The 24,990-nt window shown below is 42.0% G+C and overlaps 1 protein-coding gene across 2 annotated transcripts in view; it reads left to right on the forward strand.

Moving 5' to 3' along the window:
* LOC115155526 (SH3 domain-binding protein 4) overlaps positions 1–24,990 on the forward strand; it is a 97,328-nt gene that overhangs the window by 27,405 nt on the left and 44,933 nt on the right. For both annotated transcript variants that reach the window (XM_029702209.1, XM_029702210.1), the window contains exons 2-3: positions 23,573–23,799; positions 23,966–24,990. The exon at positions 23,966–24,990 is cut by the window's right edge and continues 1,365 nt beyond it. In XM_029702209.1, the coding sequence (XP_029558069.1) occupies positions 23,676–23,799; positions 23,966–24,990 (1,149 nt within the window). In that variant the 5' untranslated portion in view covers positions 23,573–23,675. The remainder of the gene's footprint in view (positions 1–23,572; positions 23,800–23,965) is intronic.

Genomic DNA, 24,990 nt, shown 5'->3' on the forward strand with positions numbered 1-24,990 from the left:
TGCTAACCAACTGGCAGGTGTCTAAACTGACATTTTCAACATGTCCCTGATTTGAGTCTGTAATCCCAGCATGTTTCCAGCAGACCACCATAGTCCCTGTGCCCAAAAACACTAAGGCAACCTGCCTAAATGACAACAGACCCGTAGCACTCACGTCCGTAGCCATGAAGTGCTTTGAAAGGCTGGTCATGGCTCACATCAACACCGTTATCACAAAAACCCTAGACCCACTCCAATTTGCACACCGCCCAAACAGATCCACAGATGATGCAATCTCTATTGCACTCCACACTAACCTTTCCCACCTGGTCAAAAGCAACACCTACGTGAGAATGCTATTCATTGACTACACCTCAGCGTTCAACACTATAGTACCCTCAAAGCTCATCTCTAAGCTAAGGGTCCTGGGACTAAACACCTCCCTCTGTAACTGGATCCTGGACTTCCTGACGGGCCGCCCTCATGTGGTGAGGGTAGGTAGCAACACATCTGTCATGCTGATTCTCAACACTGGAGCCCCTTAGGGGTGCGTGCTAAGTCCCCTCCTGTACTCCCTGTTCACCTACGACTGCGTGGCCAGGTACGACTCCAACACCATAATTAAGTTTGCTGATGACACAACGTGGTAGGCCTGATCACAGACAACAATGAGACAGCCTATAGGGAGAAGGTCAGAGACCTGGCCGGGTCGTGCCAGAATAACAACCTATCCCTCAATGTGACCAAGACTAAGGAGATGATTGTGGACTACAGAAAGAGGAGGACCGAGCATGCCCCCATTCTCATCGACAGGCTGTAGTGGAGCAGGTTGAGAGCTTCAAGTTCCTTGGTGTCCACATCACCAACAAACTAGAATGGTCCAAACACACCAAGACAGTTGTGAAGAGGGCATGACAAAGCCTATTCCCCCTCAGGAAACTAAAGAGATTCGTCATGGGTCCCCAGATTCTCAAAATGTTCTACAGCTGCAACATCGAGAGCATCCTGACTGGTTGCATCACTGCCTGGTACGGCATCTGCTCTGCCTCCAACCGCAAGGCACTCCAGAGGGTAGTGCGTACGGCCCAGTACATCACTGGGGCAAAGCTGTCTGCCATCCAGGACCTCTACACCAGCCGGTGTCAGAGGAAGGCCCTAAAAATGGTCAAAGACCCCACCCACCCCAGTCATAGACTGTTCTCTCTACTACCGCATGGCAAGCGGTACCGGAGTGCCAAGTCTAGGACCAAAATTAACTTCTTTGGGATACCCCCCCCCCCGTCACTCAATTTCCGCCTGAAGACATACCCTAATCTAACTGTCTGTAGCTCAGGCCCAGAAGCAAGGATATGCATATTCTTGGTATCATTTGCAAGGAAACACTCTGTAGTTTGGAAATGTGAATTGAATGTAGGAGAATATAACACAATAGATCTGGTAGAAGAAAATACAAGGACATAAACATATGTTTTCTGTTTTTTATTGTTGTTGTATCATCCTTCAACTTAACAAGAATAGCCAAACATTCAGATATGATGCTGGGGATAATTTCGATGCAGACCAGAAGAGGGCAACAGTATTTGAGAAAAGTTTCAGACAGATATCTTCAGGAATGAGTGAGCTACATGACATTGAGCATGTAGTCACCCAAGTGTCCCACACAAGTTGCCCAAATATACTCAAGTGGCCGAATATGTACCATGATACATTTTGATGTAAATAACTATCATTTTAGTATTTTGTATATATTCTAACACACCCCCAATTGTTTTTTACAAAAATTACAAATTAATAAAAAATAACAAGGGTAACTATTTACACACATTCAATGTATAATGTACAATATTGTGAAGACCCTCAGTCCTCTACTCAAGATTGTACTTCTGATGCCATGCCCCATAGCAGTCTCTTTCTGCTGTAAAGCAGAGGGTTACTGAACAAGTGGTGCAGGTGATGGGGCATTTCCTGTGACAAAGCGCACAACTACGCCTCCCCACCTTGTCCTTTTTGCCCTGAGGTACATTCATGCCTGCAGAGATGAATTTGGGCAGGTGAACACCACTGGTTGAAGGAGCAGAAAGGACAGAAGTAGAGGGGACAGGAGTGGACTTGCTGTAGCAAACAAGCTCCTGGATGAGCAGCTCTCTGAAGGCTAGCTGTGAGATGAGGGGCTGTCCACAGCTCTTAGCCATTTCCTTCTGGAGGATGAAGGAATTCACCACCGCAATGTCGATGAAATGATAGAAAAATGTCTTGTTCCATTTCATTGTCTTGTGGAGAACATTGTAGTAACCTAACAGTGCTTCTGACAGGTCCACACCTCCCATGCCCTTGTTGTAGTCCTTTATAGCTGCAGGAATGGGGACATTTTTGGTGTTCCATGCCCCAGTAGCGCCCTTCACACGCCTGATGAAGTGATCTCCACTGAAGGACTTGTGGATACTGGAGCACATGACCACCTCTCTGGTATCCATCCACTTCACAAAGAGCAGGCCATCTTGGCGAATCCATCTCATGGTAGCCCGCTTAGGCATGTCATTCACCTTGGTTTTTGGAAAGCCCATTCTGTTGGTCCGAATGGTGCCACAAGCCCACACATCCAGCTTCCTCAGGGCTGTGAACAGGGTAGGGCTTGTGTAGAAGTTGTCCGCAAAAAGTCTGTGGCCCTTCCCCAGCAGTTGAAAATCGAATAACTCCATAACGGAGTCCCTTACCGGTCACAAAACTGCTCTTCCCCTCATAAACAAAAAAATTGCACGTATATGCACACGCAGAATCAGCCAAAACAAACAGTTTGTAACCCCATTTAGTTAGTTTGTCATTCATGTATTGTTTTAGGCCAATTCTGACCTTTGAGGCTACCATCCTCTCATCGATGGAAAGGTTCTGGGCGGGCTGAAAACAGGTCTTGCAGGCCTCAACCACACTGTGGTAGAGGTTTTATTTTGGAGAGCTTATCAAACCTTGCTGTGCCACGCTTCTTCTTGTTGTCCTCATCAACTTCTGGGTCACTGATATGAATCGCCCGTGAGATTGTCAGAAACCTTTTCCATGACATGACAGTGGAGGGGAAAGGCAGTGGATATAGAGGAATCAGTTTTCCAGTAGTCTTTCAGGGTTTTCAGCTTCACAAGACCCATATAAATGACCATTGACAGGTAACAAAAAAGATCTGACATGGAAATGGGCTTCAATCCCTGTTTCTTGCCTGCCTGCTTCTTAGCACCATACTTATTATTGTTCAACACCAGGGAATCAACAACTGACGAGGTGAAAAACAGCTGAAAAAGTTGAATGGGGCTGTACTTTGAAGTCATGTCCAGTGGAGGTCCTGGTGGCCTTTTCGCTCTGAATGTTGGAGGAAGTGGCTTGACATCCTCCTCCAGCACAGAGTGCCAACGACCCTCTTCCTCTTTGTTTGCAGGTTTATCTCTTCCCCACCTCTGCTTCTTTGTCACTGACTTCACACCTGACCGGGCGGGGGTAGGTGTGGAGACAGAGACAGCAGGGGTCCGGCTGGATGAACCAGCTTCTGTGGGGGATGGGCACCTTGGCAGTGGGGGCTCCCAGTCAGAGTTGCTGGGACTGTGAAATAAAGACAGACACAGATTTTATATAGAGGGAACCAAATCACTATGGTGAGGTGTTGTTCCATTCTACCCCATTCCATGTTTAGATAAAATAAATGTAAAAAAGATCTAATACATACATACATACATACATACATACATACATACATACATACATACATACATACATACATACATACATACATACATACATACATACATACATACATACATAATAGACGTCGACCGATTTTAATTAGGGCCGATTTCAAGTTTTCATAACATTTTACATTTTAGTCATTTAGCAGATGCTCTTATCCAGAGCGACTTACAGTAGTGAATACATACATTTCATTTTCATTTCATGCATTTAAAAAATATTTTTTTTTGTACTGGCCCCCCGTGGGAATCGAACCCACAACCCTGGCATTGCACACAACATGCTGGCGTTGCAAACACCATGCTCTACCAACTGAGCCACAGGGAAGGCCGATCGGACATCTATATTTTTGGACACCGATTTGGCCTATTTGTTTTTATTATTATTATTTTTTTACACCTTTATTTAACTAGGCAAGTCAGTTAACCTGTTGGGGCTACGGGGCAGTATTTACACGGCCGGATAAAAAACGTACCCGATTTAATCTGGTTACTAATCCTACCCAGTAACTAGAATATGCATATACTTATTATATATGGATAGAAAACACCCTAAAGTTTCTAAAACTGTTTGAATGGTGTCTGTGAGTATAACAGAACTCATTTGGCAGGCAAAAACCTGAGAGATTCCTTTACAGGAAGTGGCCTGTTTGACCATTTATTTGCTTTCTTTGACATCTCTTCCAAAAACTCAGGATCTCTGCTGTTACGTGACACTTCCCACGTCTCCAATGGGCTCTCAGAGCCCGGGAAAAACCTGAATGACGTAATTCAAAGCCCTGGCTGAAACACACGAGAGCTTTTGCTAAGTGGTCTATCAGCAGACAAAAGACTTAGGCGCGTGACCTGCTCCGCCCCCGCCTTTCGGTTTTTCCCTCAGTTTACAGACACGCAGATTCCCGGTCGGAATATTATCGCTTTTCTACGAGATAAATTGCATAAAAATTGATTTTAAACAGCGGTTGACATGCTTCGAAGTGCGGTAATGGAATATTTAGTATTTTTATGTCACGTTATGCGCCATGCGCACCACCATGATTTACCATTCTGATAGTGTCTAGAACGCACGAACAAAACGTCGCTGATGGAACATAACGATGGATTATTTGGGACCAAACCTACATTTGTTATTGAAGTAGAAGTCCTGGGAGTGCATTCTGACGAAGAACAGGAAAGGTAAGACCATTTTTCTTATAGGAAATATGATTTTGGTGAAGGCTAAACTGGGTGGGTGTCTAAATAGCTAGCCGTGATGGCTGGGCTATGTACTTAGAATATTGCAAAATGTGCTTCATCCGAAAAGCTATTTTAAAATCGGACATATCGAGTGCATAGAGGAGTTCTGTATCTATCATTCTTAAAATAATTGTTATGCTTTTTGTGAACGTTTATCGTGAGTAATTTAGTAAATTGTTAGTAAATTCCCCGGAAGTTTGCGGGGGGTATGCTTTTTCTGAACGTCACATGCTAATGTAAAAAGCTGTTTTTTGATATAAATATGAACTTGATTGAACAGACATGCATGTATTGTATAACATAATGTCCTAGGTGTGTCATCTGATGAAGATCATCAAAGGTTAGTGCTGCATTTAGCTGTGATTTGGGTTTTTGTGACATTATATGCTAGCTTGAAAAATGGGTGTCTGATTATTTCTGGCTGGGTACTCTGCTGACATAATTTAATGTTTTGCTTTCGTTGTAAAGCCTTTTTGAAATCGGACAGTGTGGTTAGATTAACGAGAGTCTTGTCTTTAAATAGCTGTAAAATAGTCATATGTTTGAGAAATTGAAGTAATAGCATTTCAAACGTTTTGAAAATCACGCCACAGGATTCAACTGGCTGTTACCCCCGCAAACTTCCGGGGAATTTACTAACAGTTTGCTAAATTACTCACGATAAACGTTCACAAAAAGCATAACAATTATTTTAAGAATTATAGATACATTACTCCTCTATGCACTCGATATGTCCGATTTTAAAATAGCTTTTCGGATGAAGCACATTTTGCAATAATCTAAGTACATAGCCCGGCATCACAGGGCTAGCTATTTAGACACCCACCCAGGTCAGCCTCCACCAAAATCACATTTCCTATAAGAAAAATGTTCTTACCTTGCTTGTTCTTCGTCAGAATACACTGCCAGGACTTCTACTTCAATAACAAATGTTGGTTTGGTCCCAAATAATCCATCGTTATATCCAAACAGCGACGTTTTGTTCGTGAGTTCTAGACACTATCAGAATGCTACATCACGGTCTCGCGCATGGCGCATTGGCGTGACAAAAAATGTCTAAATATTCCATTACCGTACTTCGAAGCATGTCAACCGCTGTTTAAAACCAATTTTTATGCCATTTATCTCGTAGAAAAGTGATAATATTCCGACCGGGAATATGCATTGAGCCTAAACAGCCGAATAAAATTTCTCCTCAGGAGCGAATCGTGCACGCGCCTCATTCAAAGGTCCTCTGAGCCGCCACTTACCAAAGGCGATAATGTGTTTCAGCCTGAGGCTGCCTCGTCAACCTTCAGGTATTTCCCGGGTTCTGAGAGCCTATCGGAGCCCTGGGAATTGTCACGTTACAGCTAAGATCCTTACTTTTCAATAAACAGATGCAAGACGCACAACTCCTTGTCAGACAGGGTACTTCCTGCATGAAACCTTGTCAGGTTTTTGCCTGCCATAGGAGTTCTGTTATACTCACAGACACCATTCAAACAGTTTTAGAAAATTCAGTGAAATATCAGGGCGGGAAATTCAAAAACAACAAAATGTCATAATTCAACTTTCTCAAACATACAACTATTTAACACCATTTTAAAGATACACTTCTCCTTGATGTAACCACATTGTCTGATTTCAAAAAGGCTTTACAGCGAAAGCAAAACATTAGATTATGTTAGGAGAGTACATAGACAAAAATAATCACACAGCCATTTTCCAAGCAAGGACATTTGTCAATAAAACCCAAAACACAGCTAAATGAAGGACTAACCTTTGACGATCTTCATCAGATGACACTCCTAGGACATTGTTACACAATACATGTATGTTTTGTTCGATAAAGTTCATATTTATATCCAAAAACAGCATTTTACATTGGCGCGTGATGTTCAGAAAATGTATTCCCACCAAAACTCGCGGTGAATGTGCACATCAATTTACAAAAATACTCATCATAAACGTTGACAAAATATATAAAAATTATTTAAAGAATTATAGATAGACTACTCCTGGATGCAACCACTGTGTCAGATTTTTAAAATAGCGGAGAAAGCACATTTTTCAATATTCTGAGTACATAGCTCAGCCATCACGGCAAACTATGCAGACACCCGCCAAGTTCGGGGCAACCTAAACTCAGAATTAGTATTAGAAATATTCTCTTACCTTTGCTGATCTTCGTCAGAATGCACTCCCAGGACTGCTACTTCCACAAGAAATGTTGTTTTGTTCGAAATAATCCATATTTATGTCCAAATACCTCCGTTTTGTTCGTGCTCTCAGAGCACTATCCAAAGGCATAACGCGCGAGTGTGGTACCAGAGACGAAAAGTCAAAATGTTCCATTACCGTACTTAGAAGCATGTCAAACACTGTTTAAAATCAATCTTTATGGTATTTTTAACGTAAAATTGCGATAATATTCCAACCGGACAATAGCGTATTCATTCAAGGAGAAAAAGAAGGAACAGCGTGCTCGCGGGACTGCGCATATCCAATCCCTTTGTTGCCAGGCAGTCCACTCAGTAACTGAGCTCCTATTATCTGCCCAGTGACAGGAGAATGCTGAAACAACTTTCTGAAGGCTTTTGACAGCCAATGGAAGCCTTAGGAAGTGCAACGTAACCCCACAAATACTGTAGTTTCTAAAGGGACTAGAAAGAAGAACTACAATTCTCAGATCCTCCACTTCCTGGTTGACTTTTTCTCAGGTTTTTGCCTGCCAAATGAGTTCTGTTATACTCACAGACACCATTCAAACAGTTTTAGAAACTTCAGAGTGTTTTCCATCCAAATCTACTAATAATATGCATATTCTCGTTTCTGGGCCAGAGTAGTAACCTGTTTAAATTGGGTACGTTTTTCATCCGGCCGTGAAAATACTGCCCCCTACACCCCAACAGGTTAACAAAAGCGAATTTGCGAAAATGGCACAATCGTTGCATGACTGTACCTAACCATAAACGTCAATGCCTTTCTTAAAATCAGTACACAGAAGTATATATTTTTAAACCTGCATATTTAGCTAAAAGAAACCCAGGTTAGCAGGCAATATTAACCAGCTGAAATTGTCACTTCTCTTGCGTTCATTGCACGCAGAATCAGGGTATATGCAACAGTTTGGGCCGCCTGGCTTGTTGCGAACTAATTTGCCAGAGTTTTACGTAATTATGACATAACATTGAAGGTTGTGCAATGTAACAGGAATATTTTGATTTATGGATGCCACCCGTTAGATAAAATACAGAACGGTTCCGTATTTCACTGAAAGAATAAACGTTTTGTTTTTGAGATGATAGTTTCCGGATTGGACCACATTAATGACCTAAGGCTCGTATTTCTGTGTGTTATGTTATAATAAAGTCTATGATTTGATAGAGCAGTCTGACTGAGCAATGGTAGGAACCAGCAGGCTCGTAAGCATTCATTCAAACAGCACTTTTGTGCGTTTTGCCAGCAGCTCATCGCAATGTTATGACTTTAAGCATATCAACTCCCGAGATTAGGCTGATGTAACCGATGGGAAATGGCTAGCTATTTAGCGGGGTGCGCGCTAATAGTGTTTCAAATGTCACTCACTCTGAGACTTGGAGTAGTTGTTCCCCTTGCTCTGCATGGGTAACGCTGCTTTGAGGCTGGCTGTTGTCGATGTGTTCCTGGTTCGAGCCCAGGTAGGAGCGAGGAGAGGGACGGAAGCTATACTGTCACACTGGCAATACTAAAGTGCCTATAAGAACATCCAATAGTCAAAGGATTATGAAATACAAATCGTATAGCAAGAAATAGTCCTATAATTCCGATAATAACTACAACCTAAAACTTCTTACCTGGGAATATTGAAGACTCATGTTAAAAGGAACCAACAGCTTTCATATGTTCTCATGTTCTGAGCAAGGAACTTAAACGTTAGCTTTCTTACATGGCACATATTGCACTTTTACTTAATTCAACACTTTGTTTTTGCATTATTTAAACCAAATTGAACATGTTTCATTATTTATTTGAGGCTAAATTGATTTTATTGATGTGTTAAAATAAGTGTTCATTCAGTATTGTTGCAATTGTCATTATTACAAATAATTTGTTTTTTTATATCGGCCGATTTAATCGGTACCGGCTTTTTTGGGCCTCCAATAATCGGTATCGGTGTTGAAAAATCATAATCGGTCGACCTCTAATACATACATACATACATGCATACATACATACATACATACATACATACATACATACATACATACATACATACATACATACATACATACATACATACATACATACACTCTACCCACAATGTAGAGCCACTTTACACATTTCATTACATATTTCATTACTGATTATATTTTTATACATGGCAAATAAAATAAAAATATCTCCAAAACAACTCAAATGAATAATATTTGATATTATTAATTTCAAACAATGGCATGAGAAGTACTCACCAGTCCAACACTGCATCTTCTCCATACAAGAACATCTCCTCGGTTTGCGAGTCAAAACTATTGTCACTATCTGACTCATCTTGTAGTAATTCCGTCTCACTTTCTCTATCAATTTTGTCGATAATATTGTGTAGATCTGTATACCTAGACATTGCCTTTGATTTCCTAGATTTGGTCGCCATAATTCTTCTGATAAAACTGCGGAAAATGCTCTCGAAACAATACTGCTAGGCGTAACCAGCGTGGCTACTTCAGGTAAAATTTTCAATGGCGAATGAGTGTCTTTACGCTTGAGTTTCAAGCAAGGGCTAGTCTTCCTGGATTTAACCATTACACATTGCCGTTTACCTCAACTCATTGGCTATCTACCAAGCTAGATTTCAAGACGATCAGTGGTCATTGGGCCGAAATACAGTCAATCAACGAAGCACTGGTGCGCAATGATGTCATTGTTTGGTGTGTTCAAATCAGTTCCTTTCGGTCAATACGTCCCACGAAAAGAACCATGAAGTCTGGATGTGTTACTAACAAACAAAGGATTGAAATGAAACCAACCATGACTAGATAAACGTAAGTTTAGTGTGAGTAATTACATCGACTGTTTTGTCGAAAGTTGAAGGAGACGGAATTCATGACACAAGCCGTTTACAAAGTCTTTTGTGTCAGGCTATATAAATGGATTTAATCGAACAAAACAACAATTTATTGTGTAGATTGGACCTTTTCTATTGCCAAAAGAAGAAGATATTCAAAGGTAATTGATTATTTTATTGATATTTCTGACTTTCGTGACGCTAATGCTTGGTTGGAAAATGCTAGTAATACTTGTGTGCAGGGCGCTGTCCTCAGATAATTGCAAGGTATGCTTTCGCCGTAAAGCGTTTTTGAAATCTGACACAGCGGCTGGATTAACAAGAAGTTTAGCTTTTAAAGGATGTAAGATACATGTATTTACAAGAATGTTTAATATTACGAAGGGTGTATTTAGAATTTTAGCGCTCTGCAATTTCACCGGACGCTACCGTCCCACCTATCCTAGAGAAGTTAACAGCTTTTACCCCCAAGCCATAAGATTCCTGAACAGCTTATCAAATACCAGGACTATTTGCATTGTGCGTCTTCGTCCAACCCCAACCCCTCTTTTACGATGCTGCTACTGTCTTTTTATCATGTACATACTACTTCAATTAGCCCGACTAACCGGTGCCCCGCCCATTGGCTACTACTGCTACTCTCTGTTTATCATATATGCATTGTCACTTTAACCATACCTACATGTACATATTACCTCAATTAGCCCGACTAACCAGTGCCAGTATATAGCCTCGCTACTGTATTTAGCCTCGCTTCTGTTATTATTCACTGTCTTTTTACTGCTGTTTTTTATTTCCTTATCTATTGTTCACCTAATACCTATTTTTTTTTACTTAAAAATTGCACTGTTGGTTAGGGCCTGTAAGTAAGCATTTCACTGTAAGGTCTACACCTGTTGTATTGGGCGCACATGACAAATAAACTTTGATTTGATTACCTCAACTAACCAGTGTCTCCCCCCACATTGACTCTGTACCGGTACCCCCCTGTATATAGTCTCGCTATTGTTATTTTACTGCTGCTCTTTAATTACATGTTACTTTTATTTCTTATTCTTATCCATATTTTTTTTAAACTGCATTGTTGGTTAGTGGTTCGTAAGTAAGCATTTCACTGTAATGTCTACACCTGTTGTATTTGGCGCATGTGACTTAAAATGTGATTTGATTTGAAATAAGCTTTTAACTTGACACGTCAAATAACACTGTTCTATTATAGAATGTTGTGTGTTCTGACTTTGCGCGTGCAAGCCAAGCGCCACCCTACCAACAGTAGCGCTGTCAAAGCTGTACAAAAAAGTCTGCAAACAATTAAGCACCGTCCCCGAACGATGTGTTTACTATACCGCGTTGGTAATAAAGCATTATTTGTTCGACCGCAACTTCTGGGGTAGCTAGCTAGCACCAATACAACCAGCCTGAAAACAATGACCAGTAGAAACTGCAGCCATTTTCACTATTCTTAGCAAAGATTTAGGAATCCTTGTGAGTAAGTATTATCTAGGTAGCCCTTTGTTGTTCGCCTATTGAAATTGAACTACAGTTCATGAAAATAAATAGCTAGCCAGCTACTTAAACCTGTTGCCCAAAGCTAACATTATAAGCAGCCAGCTAGCTTCATCTGGCTAGTGAGGCTCGACCTGACCGGGTTATGTGTTGTGAAGCTAGCCACAATAAGGATTAGGCACAATAGTGGAATTTGCGGTTTGCCTTCCAAATAAAAGTACCTCTTTGAAAGTGATGCAGAACGTTACAATTGGTGCATTCATGCCATATTTAGGCCAGATAATGTAAACAAGGTTGGAATGTGAAGCAATGAAATGGGGTATGAGTCTACTCAGGGACACCCATAGAACACAACTTTGAAGAGTTCACACAAATATTAGCATTGGAGCTCTTATCGCGGGACTGTGACTGTGAAATCACCTCCCCAGTCAGCCTATTGTGTGTGTTGACATTCATATTGCACTGTACAGCTTTACCCAAGGATTGGAGATCAATGAAATGGGGTATCCCAATATATTTTTTCACAACGTCCTCAAAAGAGTTATCAGACTGCAAAACATCCACGCAGTATTGTTTTTCCTCTGGAATAGTCTTCAATACACATAGGTTGACAATAAATGTGGCTCAATTCACTGTCCGGCAATAAGAGCTACAATGCTAATGTTCCCTGGGTGTCACTGAGTGTCACTGTCACTGTACAGTGAAATAAGTATGCCCCCAATGCAATTCTAAAGTATAATACATCCAGTTTGATTTCAACAGATTTTTGTCAAATTAACAAATTGTATTTTTGTTGATTTTATATAACATTCCAACCTCGTTTAGCATGATCTATTCAATTATGGCATAATTCTACTATATGTATTAATTTGCATTACTGTCAATGACATTATTTTATTTTGAAGGCTAACCGCAAAGTCCACTATTGTGGCTAGCTTCACATAGATGGGTCGGACCACCATTAATCAAATAAGAACTGTCTTAATTTCTAAGGTTATTTTAGATGATGACACCTAGCTAGCTAACTATAGCAGATTATGTATTTTTTCTATGTTTTGGGGGAAGAACATTGTTTGCATCCATGAGCTAGCTAGCTTTTTTTATGACCAGCACTGTAAGTGCATGAGACAACTTTACCAGCATCATAGCATACGTATCGATGAATCGTTGAGACATGAAATACGAGTGATTGTGTAATAACTACGTAAAATTATGAACGCGTTAAATTATTATGTGACGTGCAATCATATTCAGGTCCTGATTAGTCAACAAGCTTATTTGACACGTCATATTATTTGACGTCTCTCATTTTTGACATGCAAAGACCCAAACGGCGTTCCATAGAAATCCTGGTTGAGAATGAAACGACTGAACAAATGAACAACGAAACAGCACAGCAAGTAAGTGAAATAAATAGGTTTTGATTGTTTTACTGGTAATGGGGACATGCGTAAATGCCAACAAAATAACTTTTTAGTCTGTGTGTGTGTGTGTGTGACCTTTATTTAACTAGGCAAGTCAGTTAAGAACAAATTCTTATTTACAATGGCGGCCTACCCCGGCCAAACCCTGACAACACTGGGCCAATTGTGCGCCGCCCTGTGGGACTCCCAATCACGGCCGAATGTGATACAGCCTGGATTCGAACCAGGGACTGTAGTGACGCCTCTTGCACTGAGATGCAGTGCATTAGACCGCTGCGTCCATGTATGTGTGTAAACTATTTAACTGTACTAGAATGCTTAAAAGGCTGCTCAAATTTTAAATATCGGTTATCGATATCGGGTTTTTTTGGGGGGCAAGGAATAAAATTATAAAAAATGTAAATAAAAATAAATTCTCTAAAATAGTGCACTGGGCCTTTACTGGTCTTGTATTAGCGGACTGATATAGCCGTCTGTAGCTAATTTCTTTAAAACATCTGAGACCCCCCCCCGTCCTCAATACCCCGAAGTCGTATTACAGTTCAAATGTTAGATTTTGTCACATGCCACACCCACTGTGTGGTGATTTTCTGTCTGCACAGGGGAGCAGGCAGATGGGAGTTTTGTCACTTTACACAAACTACCTCTCCTTCAGTGTGGGAGAGGTAGCAGAGCAGATGTGACTGTTAATTTGATGTTTTGGTATTTGGGTCATCCACAAAACATGTGGAAAGAAAACTGAGAATAGCTGAGATGAGGTCTGGCTTTTCAGTGAGTAGCAACACCTGGTCTGTTGTTTTTTGATACAAGCAGCAAGAATTATAAAAAGGCTTTTTTTCGCTTAGGTTGTCTTGACCGAAAAGGCATGTTCTAAAAAGTAGCCTAGAATAAATATTTTTAACATTGAGCGAGAGTCACCTATTTTGTCAAATTGTTTTGGGGCTGCAGCTCAAAGTGCTGTCTATTCCCCCTCCTGAAGGATCCGAGTCTGTCAGACATAATGTTTACTTGAAATCAAATTGAGCTTTTTGGATATGCACTTCATTTATCATTCTGTTTCAGTATGGCACTTTAGCTATCCCATTTCCTCTCAAATATATCTTCTTCCAGGTCTTTTTTCACATCTCTCTTAGTACAGAACCATCCTCTCCAAAGTATGATCAACGATCAAAAGTTTCAGAGGGAATGGATATAGAAATTAGCTTGTCGTACTATTTTTAACTAATATACATATTCTAGAAATCCCTTTCACTGATATATCCTTGATGGTTAGATTTATTTCAAAGTACAGAAAAACTGAGTGAAGCAAAATCTCAAACTGTTCAAAGACTCAAGGGTTTACTATTTCAAAGATTGTGTAACGAAAGGGCCCTACTAACATCAACGGGATATATTTCCAAGACAAGAGGAGGTAAACCACTCACTTTACTTTTTCCTACTAGCTCTGACTTTGCCAAGCTACTTTGAGAAAAATGTGTACTTACTGTGATATGTGCTTGTCCCACCCAGGTATCTTAAAAACTTCTTAGGGATAGGCGTCTAGCGGGACACCAGCCGACAACATCCGGTGAAATTGGAGGGCGGGCAATTCAAATAAATAATCGCAATATTAAACATTCATGAACATACATGTATCTTATTTCATTTAAAAGCTTAAATTCTTGTTAATCTAACTGCGCTGTCCGATTTACAATAGGCTTTACGGCAAAATCATACCATGCGATTGTCTGAGGACGGCGCCCCAGATCAACATATTTTTCAACCAGCACAGGCTTCATAAAATCACAAATGGCGATTAAATAAATCACTTACTTTTGAAGATCTTCCTCTGTTTGCAATCCCAAGGGTCCCAGCTACAACATGAATGGTCATTTTGTTAGATAAAATGCTTCTTTATATCCCAGAAAGTCTGTTTCGCTGCCGCCATCGATTTCAGTAATCCACTCGTTCAACATGCAGACAAAGGAGTCCAAAAAGCTAAACTTCATCCAAACAAGTCAAACAACGTTTCTATTTAATCCTCAGGTACTCTAAAATGTAAATAAACTATAATATTTCATATGGAAAGTAGTATGTTCAATAGGAAAGCAAAATTAGCAAGTGCGCACCCTCTCCCTCACGCCCCGAAAGACTGATATTGTTCCGGTGCTCTTCTCAAAAACAAGCCTGATACCTTGAATAAAAACTGTTGATATCTAGTGGAAGCCATAGGAATTGCAATCTGGGAGACGGAATTACATAGGAACAATAGGATTCCATTATAAGAGCCTGGGACCTCAAAAAATATAAAACCTATTCTGGTTGGTTTTTCTTCAGATTTTTGCCTGCCATATCAATTCTGTTATAGTCGCAGACATTATTTTAACAGTTTTAGAAACGTAGGTGTTTTCTATCCAATGCTACCAATTACATGCATATACTGGCTTCTGGGCCTGAGTAACAAGCAATGTACTTTGGGCATGTCAGTCAGGCGGAAATTCAGGAAACTAGACCTTATCCCAGAGTTAAGATGAATGCACTATTTTCATTTTTATTTCATCTTTATTTAACTAGGCAAGTCAGTTAAGAACAAATTATTATTTACAATGACGGCCTACCCCGGCCAAACCCAGACGTCACTGGGCCACTAACTGTAAGTCACATGACTTAATTGCAAAAAAGGTAGCAATCTGTTGGTTCAATCAAATTAATCAAATTTATTTATAAAGCCCTTCTTACATCAGCTGATGTTACAAAGTGCTGTACAGAAACAGCCTAAAACCCCAAACAGCAAGCAATGCCGGTGTAGAAGCACGGTAGCTAGGAACAACTCCCTAGAAAGGCCTGAACCTAGGAAGAAACCTAGAGAGGAACCAGGCTACGAGGGGTGGCCAGTCCTCTTCTGGCTGTGCCGGGTGGAGATTATAACAGAACATGGCTAAGATGTTCAAATGTTCATAGATGACCAGCAGGGTCAAAAAAAATAAAATAATAATAATCACAGTGGTTGTCGAGGGTGCAACAGGTCAGCAACTCAGGAGTAAATGTCAGTTGGCTTTTCATAGCTGATCATTGAGAGTATCTCTACCGCTCCTGCTGTCTCTAGAGAGTTGAAAACAGCAGGTTGCATTCTCTATATTCTCACAGTACCCGAATTTTGACTTTGATACCAGGTTTAGTATCACAATACTCAATACTATCACGATACTCAATACCAAAACAATTCCACGGCATCAAAAGAAGGCATATTAGCCAGTCACAGTGGCATTTAATCCAGACAGATCTTTTTAGTAAAAAAAAATAATAATTGGGGGAGAATGTATGCATTAATGAATCAATTATGCAATCATAGAATCAATTTGACTTAGTTTTATACCATTGTAACTGCATAACATATTGGTTGTGATTTATTGTAATGGTAAATCTCTATTGATAAATTGTGTAAATCAAGATGTAGCCTGCGCCAATTCACAATACAGGTGAATGCATATTTAATAGGAGTGTGTGCATGCATTGAGTTATTGAACTTGTTTTGGCAAATTTCATGAAGCTACAGATGACAATCTGTTTCCCTTCCCTTTGGGACTTATTTTCTTGTACTAGGCCTGGTTTCCCGATAGCAATGGAACGAAGGCTTACGGGTGTTTTAATGATGCATCATTCCTCTAACACCATGCAGACAGAATGGTCGCTAAGTGCTTCATTCGAGCATGTGTCGATTACTGATGGGATCGAAAGAAAGGGAGCGCTGCTTTCGAATCACCTTTCTCCATTCAAATCTTTCCTTAACATTATAATTATTTCACAATACTGATGACGGATCAGCTCCCGCACATGTTAGACTACAGATCATGAAATATATTGAAACATTAGACAGTAGCCTACAGTAGCCTTGCACCCCAGTATCTCTACTTGCACATTCATCTTCTGCACATCTATCACTCCAGTGTTTAACTGCTAAATTGTAATTATTTCGCCACTATAGCCTAATCTTACTTCATTCCCACACACTTTTCTATTGTGTTATTGACTGTACGTTTGTTTATTCCATGTGTAACTCTGTGTTGTTTGTGTCGCAGTTGGCCAGGTCGCAGTTGTAAATGAGAACTTGTTCTCAGCTGGCCTACCTGGTTAAATAAAGGTGAAATAAAATAAAAAAATGAAAACAAGTAGAAAAATAGAACTCAGTTGATTGATCATGAAATGTATTTCAATATGATTAAAGTAGGCCTATAGCCTACTATTTGTTTTAATGCAGTCATCTCGGTTTTCATTTGAAGCACCTTTTTATACTTCCCTTGTTTGTATCAATTGCAACGACATCGGCAACTTTGTATTTTTAGTCAACTTTAGTCTGAAGTTGTCGGCTGTCACAAAGATGCGGATAAGATTTTGTTTGTGTGTATAAAGTGACAGGAGGGCAAAAAATCATCTACCGACGCACTTAACTGTTCTACGAGTGGTCTGAGGCATGCGTTAGATTACCAGCGGTCTGAGGGCAGGCGTTAGATTACCAGCGGTCTGGGGCAGGCGTTAGATTACCAGCGGTCTGAGGGCAGGCGTTAGATTACCAGCGGTCTGGGGCAGGCGTTAGATTACCAGCGGTCTGGGGCAGGCGTTAGATTACCAGCGGTCTGGGGCAGGCGTTAGATTACCAGCGGCCTGAGGCAGGCGTTAGATTACCAGCGGCCTGAGGCAGGCGTTAGATTACCAGCGGCCTGAGGCAGGCGTTAGATTACCAGCGGTCTGAGGCAGGCGTTAGATTACCAGCGGTCTGAGGCAGGCGTTAGATTACCAGCGGTCTGAGGGCAGGCGTTAGATTACCAGCGGTCTGGGGCAGGCGTTAGATTACCAGCGGTCTGAGGGCAGGCGTTAGATTACCAGCGGTCTGAGGGCAGGCGTTAGATTACCAGCGGTCTGGGGCAGGCGTTAGATTACCAGCGGTCTGGGGCAGGCGTTAGATTACCAGCGGTCTGGGGCAGGCGTTAGATTACCAGCGGCCTGAGGCAGGCGTTAGATTACCAGCGGCCTGAGGCAGGCGTTAGATTACCAGCGGCCTGAGGCAGGCGTTAGATTACCAGCGGTCTGAGGCAGGCGTTAGATTACCAGCGGTCTGAGGCAGGCGTTAGATTGAGTGTTTTAAAGTGCAACGTTAATAAGGATGGTTTTTGGAAAAAAAACTTGGAGATTTACCAATGCTGGTACTAAGTTTCTAACGATGAATTTATCCTTAAGATGATTTTGGGAAACTGGGCCCTGATCAACAACATTTGCACTTAGAAAAGTGTGCTCTGTATCTTTTGCACTGTCTCTTTAAGACCCATGACCTCATTCACATACACAGGCTTGAGCAAAGATGATCTTGACTGGGAGAGACGTGAGGCAGGCGAGACAAAGTTAAATAATGTTTTTGGTGACCATCAGCTTTGAAATCTGAAACATTTTGCATTATGGTTAAGGTACTAGGCAGTGGTGTAAAGTACTTAAGTACAAATACTTTAAAGTACTACTTAAGTAGTTTTCTGGGGTATCTGTACTTTGCTATTTATATTTTTAACAACTTTTACTTCACTACATTCCTAAAGAAAATAATGTACTTTTTACTCCATACATTTTCCCTGACACACAAAGGCACTATGCTTAGCAGGACAGGAAAATGCTCCAATGCATGCACTTGTCTAGAGAACATTCCTTGTCATCCCTACTGCCGATGATCTGGTGGACTCACTAAACACAAATTTGTTGGTAAATTATGTTTAAGTGGAGTGTGGCCCTGAAGCCCAATCTAAGTAACATCATTTAAAAAAATGCTCATCAAAATCTGTCACTTTAATCCACCGCATCCGCCGATGTCGCACTTCTGCATCTCACGAAAACGTCTGTAGCGTCCGAACAGTTTCACCTAGTAACTATTATGACTGTCACGAACATGATGGTGTTCACAGTTTTGCTCTACGACCCCCACACGCGTCTTGGGACTCGTTTGAAGGTAGTTTTGTGCCAACCCCTAAAAAGGGTTAAATACAGTTGAAGTCGAAAGTTTACATACACCTTAGCTAAATACATACGTTTTTCACAATTCATGATCTTTAATCCTAGTAAAAATGACCTGTCTTAGATCAGTTAGGATAGCCGATTTATTTTAAGAATGTGAAATAATAGTAGAGAGAATGATTTTAGCTTATATTTCTTTCATCACATTCCCAGTGGGTCAGAAGTTTACATGCACTCAATTAGTATTTGGTAGCATTGCCTTAAATTGTTTAACTTGGGTCAAACGTTTCAGGTAGCCTTCCACAAGCTTCCCACAATAAGTTGGGTGAATTTTGGCCCATTCCTCCTGACAGAGCTGGTGTAACTGGGTCAGGTTTGTAGGCCTCCTTGTTCGCACACACTTTTTCAGTTCTGCCCACAAATGTTCTATGGGATTGAGGTCAGGGCTTTGTGATGGCCACTCCAATACCTTGACTTTGTTGTCCTTAAGCCATTTTGCCACAACTTTGGAAGTATGCTTGGGGTCATTGTCCATTTGGAAGACCAATTGCGACCAAGCTTTAACCAACCTGTGTATGTAAACTTCCGACTTCAACTGTATGTGTAAAATTATATATATATATATATATATATATATATATATATATATATATATATATATATATATATATATATATATACACACACATCTCATTCCAAAATCATGAGCATTATTATTGAATTGGTCCCCCCTTTGCTCTTATAACAGCCTCCGCTCTTCTGGGAAGGCTTTCCAACAGATGTTGGAACATTGCTGCGGGCTTGTCAAGTTCTTCCAAACCTTTTCTGTATAGACCTTGCTTTGTGCACAGGGGCATTGTCATGCTGAAACAGGAAAGGACCTTCCCCAAATTGTTGCCACAAAGTTGGAAGCACAGAATTGTCTAGAATGCCATTGTATGCTGTAGTGTCAAGATTTTCCTTCACTGGAACTAAGAGGCCTAGCTCGAACCATGAAAAACCATTCATCACTCCACAGAACGCATTTTCACTGCTCCAGAGTCCAATGGCAGCAAGCGTTACACCACTCCAACTGACGTTTGGCATTGCGCATGGTGATCTTAGGCTTGTGTATGGCTGCTCGGCCATGAATACCCATTTCATGAAGCTACCAACAAACAGTTATTGTGCTGACTTTGCTTCCAGGGGCAGTTTGGAACTCTGTTGTGAGTGTTGCAACCAAGGACAGATATTTTTTACGCGCTTCAGCACTCGGCAGTCCCGTTCAGTGAGCTTGTGTGGGCTACCACTTTGCGGCTGCGCCATTGTTGCTCCTAGACGTTTCCACTGCACAATAACAGCATTTACAGTTGACCGGGGAAGCTCTAGCAGGGCAGAAATTTGACGAACTCACTTGTTGGAAAGGTGGCATTCTATGATGGAGCCACATTGAAAGTCACTGAGCTCTTCAGTCAGGCTGTTCCACTTACAATGTTTGTCTATGGAGATTGCATGGCTATGTGCTCGATTTTATACACCTGTCAGCAAGGGGAGTGGCTGAAAAAGCCAAATCCACTAATTTGAAGTGTGTCCACATATTTTGTGTGTATAATAAACAAATATATATATATATATATACACTGCTCAAAAAAATAAAGGGAACACTAAAATAACACATCCTAGATCTGAATGAATGAAATAATCTTATTAAATACTTTTTTCTTTACATAGTTGAATGTGCTGACAACAAAAGCACACAAAAATAATCAATGGAAATCCAATTTATCAACCCATGGAGGTCTGGATTTGGAGTCACACTCAAAATTAAAGTGGAAAACCACACTACAGGCTGATCCAACTTTGATGTAATGTCCTTAAAACAAGTCAAAATGAGGCTCAGTAGTGTGTGTGTGGCCTCCACGTGCCTGTATGACCTCCCTACAACGCCTGGGCATGCTCCTGATGAGGTGGCGGATGGTCTCCTGAGGGATCTCCTCCCAGACAAATCAAATCAAATTTATTTATATAGCCCTTCGTACATCAGCTGAAATCTCAAAGTGCTGTACAGAAACCCAGCCTAAAACCCCAAACAGCAAGCAATGCATGTGAAAGAAGCACGGTGGCTGGGAAAAACTCCCTAGGAAAAACTCCTGAGAAAGGCCAAAAACCTAGGAAGAAACCTAGAGAGGAACCAGGCTATGAGGGGTGGCCAGTCCTCTTCTGGCTGTGCCGGGTGGATATTATAACAGAACATGGTCAAGATGTTAAAATGTTCGTAAATGACCAGCATGGTCAAATAATAATAATCATAGTAATTGTCGAGGGTGCAACAAGCACGTCCGGTGAACAGGTCAGGGTTCCGTAGCCGCAGGCAGAACAGACCTGGACTAAAGCATCCGCCAACTCCTGGACAGTCTCTGGTGCAACGTGGCGTTGGTGGATGGAGCGAGACATGATGTCCCAGATGTGCTCAATTGGATTCAGGTCTGGGGAACGGGCGGGCTAGTCCATAGCATCAATGCCTTCCTCTTGCAGGAACTGCTGACACACTCCAGCCACATGAGGTCTAGCATTGTCTTGCATTAGGAGGAACCCAGGGCCAACCGCACCAGCATATGGTCTCACAAGGGGTCTGAGGATCTCATCTCGGTACCTAATGGCAGTCAGGCTACCTCTGGCGAGCACATGGAGGGCTGTGCGGCCCCCAAAGAAATGCCACCCCACACCATGACTGACCCACCGCCAAACCGGTCATGCTGGAGGATGTTGCAGGCAGCAGAACGTTCTCCACGGCATCTCCAGACTCTGTCACGTCTGTCACATGTGCTCAGTGTGAACCTGCTTTCATCTGTGAATAGCACAGGGCGCCAGTGGCGAATTTGCCAATCTTGGTGTTCTCTGGCAAATGCCAAACGTCCTGCACGGTGTTGGGCTTTAAGCACAACCCCCACCTGTGGACGTCGGGCCCTCATACCACCCTCATGGAGTCTGTTTCTGACCGTTTGAGCAGACACATGCACATTTGTGGCCTGCTGGAGGTCATTTTGCAGGGCTCTGGCAGTGCTCCTCCTGCTCCTCCTTGCACAAAGGCGGAGGTAGCGGTCCTGCTGCTGGGCTGTTGCCCTCCTACAGCCTCCTCCACGTCTCCTGATGTACTGGCCTGTCTCCTGGTAGCGTCTCCATGCTCTGGACACTACGCTGACAGACACATCAAACCTTCTTGCCACAGCTCGCATTGATGTGCCATCCTGGATGAGCTGCACTACCTGAGCCACTTGTGTGGGTTGTAGACTCCGTCTCATGCTACCACTAGAGTGAAAGCACCGCCAGCATTCAAAAGTGACCAAAACATCAGCCAGGAAGCATAGGAACTGAGAAGTGGTCTGTGGTCACCACCTGCAGAACCAGTCCTTTATTGGGGGTGTCTTGCTAATTGCCTATAATTTCCACCTGTTGTCTATTCCATTTGCACAACAGCATGTGAAATGTATTGTCAATCAGTGTTGCTTCCTAAGTGGGCAGTTTGATTTCACAGAAGTGTGATTGACTTGGAGTTACATTGTGTTGTTTAAGTGTTCCCTTTATTTTTTTGAGCAGTATATATAAAATATTTCCTGAACTTTTATATCCTAAATATAGGGACAAATCTCTTCAAAACCTTGTTTCTTATGATACATTTTTCGGCATTCATGAATGTGTTATTCAATGCGTTTCTCTGGGCTATAGAAGTAAAGGCCAAATTCAATATATTTTTTTGATTCCTAAACGGGTCCTAAAATTCCATATCAAATAGCTTGTTTTGTAATGAACAGTTTCAACAGTTTCTACATGCCTTGTTGGATTATTCAGTTGTGTTCTGTGTAGAATAAGAGGTGATGCAGCCCAGACTCCCAGTGAGTTCAGTGGTTCCTCAGAACAGTATGAAAGGAGAGTTAACATGATGCAGCCCAGACTCCCAGTGAGTTCAGTGATTCCTCAGGACAGGCTAGAGCTAGCAATGAGTAAGTGGAGCAGTCACAGTGCTCTAGCACTATAAGGGGACATGAGCTGTGCTGATAGACAGACTTCATCCTCTCTCAATCAGTAGACAACGTGAGACTCATTTGACAGAATTGCTGAAAGTAACGAATTCTAGTACCTAACCGTTGTTCATGTTCTATTATTGGAAAAAGTACATACGTTTTGGTATACCATGCAACTACTCTCAGGACGACCTGTCTTTTGGTATAGTTTAACAGAATGTAGAATTTCAAGATTGTAGACCAAGGAGAGATGAGATTAAGACAATTCAGTGTTTATAGAGTTTCACACGAATGTCCAATAATATTTTTTGTCATTCTATTGGAAATGATCATGCATTCTTTGGAGTCTCACATTGAATGTCCTCCACCCACCTCGAGGAAGAGAACTTTGTGTGTGCAGGAATTACGTGGTCAGACACAACTCTCACACACGCGCACACACACACACACACTAGGGACTAGGGGTGTTTTTCTTTCACTTGCCACATTCAAATTCCTGCCACATGTGAAACTTGCAAATATCTGGGGGATATTTACATCCTGTCAGCATTTGGTAATCCGTTTGTTCCTCTTGATTATATTAGTGAGCAGGTTGCAAGTCTGATTTATTTTTCTAATCAGAATGCATCTGGCCCATTTAATGAGATTGTCAAGTGTAGCTAAAAGCTAATTAAATCCAGTTTTTTTTCTCTCCTCCAGACACCATGGAAGGCTGTTGATGGCTAACTCTGCCTTTGGCTAAAACCTAACTCAGGAGAGCAGCATGAACACATAGGTTGGGTGTGCAGGGAAATAACCAACAATGGCCGCCCATCGAATCAGAGCGACAAACAACAACATTGCACTGCCGCGCTGCAAGTCAGAGGGGACACTCATTGACCTCAGTGATGGAGTGTCTGAATCCAACTGTCTCACAGATGTCAAAGGTACGCTATGAGGTTGATTATTACGTGTTAATTAACTGCATAAAAAAAAACGTTTTGTTTGTGTAAATGTACAGTCATCACATGACTACAATAAACCTTTATGTTAAGATATTTGTCGTAATATTGATTCTCTGATTTACCTTTTTTTTATGTTCTGCTTTTCCAGTGCCTTCTCCCAGTGCCTTAAGACTGGACGCCACTGCCTCCTTCGGCACCGCCAGGGAAGTCGTTGCTATTAAGGATTACTGTCCCTCCAGCTTCACCACCCTCAGTTTCTCCAAGGGAGAACATCTCTTTGTGCTGGACACATCGGGTGGAGAGTGGTGGTACGCCCACAACAGCACTGAGATGGGTTACATCCCTGCGACATACGTCCAGCCCATCAACTACCGGGACTCCTCATTCAGTGACAGTGGTATGATCGACAGCTTAGGAGACTGCTCTGTTGAGGAGGGAGCCAAGGAGCTGGACCTCCTTGGAGATTGGACCGGGGTGATGCTGAAACCTACTGCCCCCCAAAACGGGAACCCCTTTGCCCCCCATCACCAGCCCCTTAGCCGTAGCTCCACTAACCCTTTCCTCAACGGGGCCCTTCAAGGTTCTTTGGATCAGAACAGTAATGAGAACAGTAAGTCAGTGGACCTTCTTCTTTTTGACAACCTAGCCCCCTCTGTCCCACCAAACTCTACCAGCAGTAGCATCAACATCAACAGCTTTGGCAGCGGCATTTTCGATCTGAAACCCATCAGCCCCAATTTGGGAGTGGGCCAGATGTTATGCAGGGACAACCCATTCTTCAGGAGCAAGCGATCCTACAGTCTCTCAGAACTTTCAATCCTGCAAGCTCAGAATGACACCCCTCAGGCATCCTCAGGTTTCTTTGGAGGCCTGAAAGCCCCTGCACCTGAACAGTTCCAGAGCAGAGAGGACTTCCGGGTGGCATGGCTCAATCACCGCAAGCTAGCCAGGTCCTGCCATGACCTGGACTCCTTGGGTCAGAACCCAGGCTGGGGACAAACACAGCCAGTGGAGACCAACATTGTGTGCCGTTTAGACAGTTCTGGAGGGACCGTCCAGCTTCCAGACACCAGCATCAGCATCCACATCCCGGAGGGCCACGTGGCCCCTGGAGACTCCCAGCAGATCTCCATGAAGGCCCTGCTGGACCCACCGCTGGAGCTCAACAACGAC

Source organism: Salmo trutta, chromosome 20 (genome assembly GCF_901001165.1).
Source record: "Salmo trutta chromosome 20, fSalTru1.1, whole genome shotgun sequence".
Classification (NCBI taxonomy): domain Eukaryota; kingdom Metazoa; phylum Chordata; class Actinopteri; order Salmoniformes; family Salmonidae; genus Salmo; species Salmo trutta.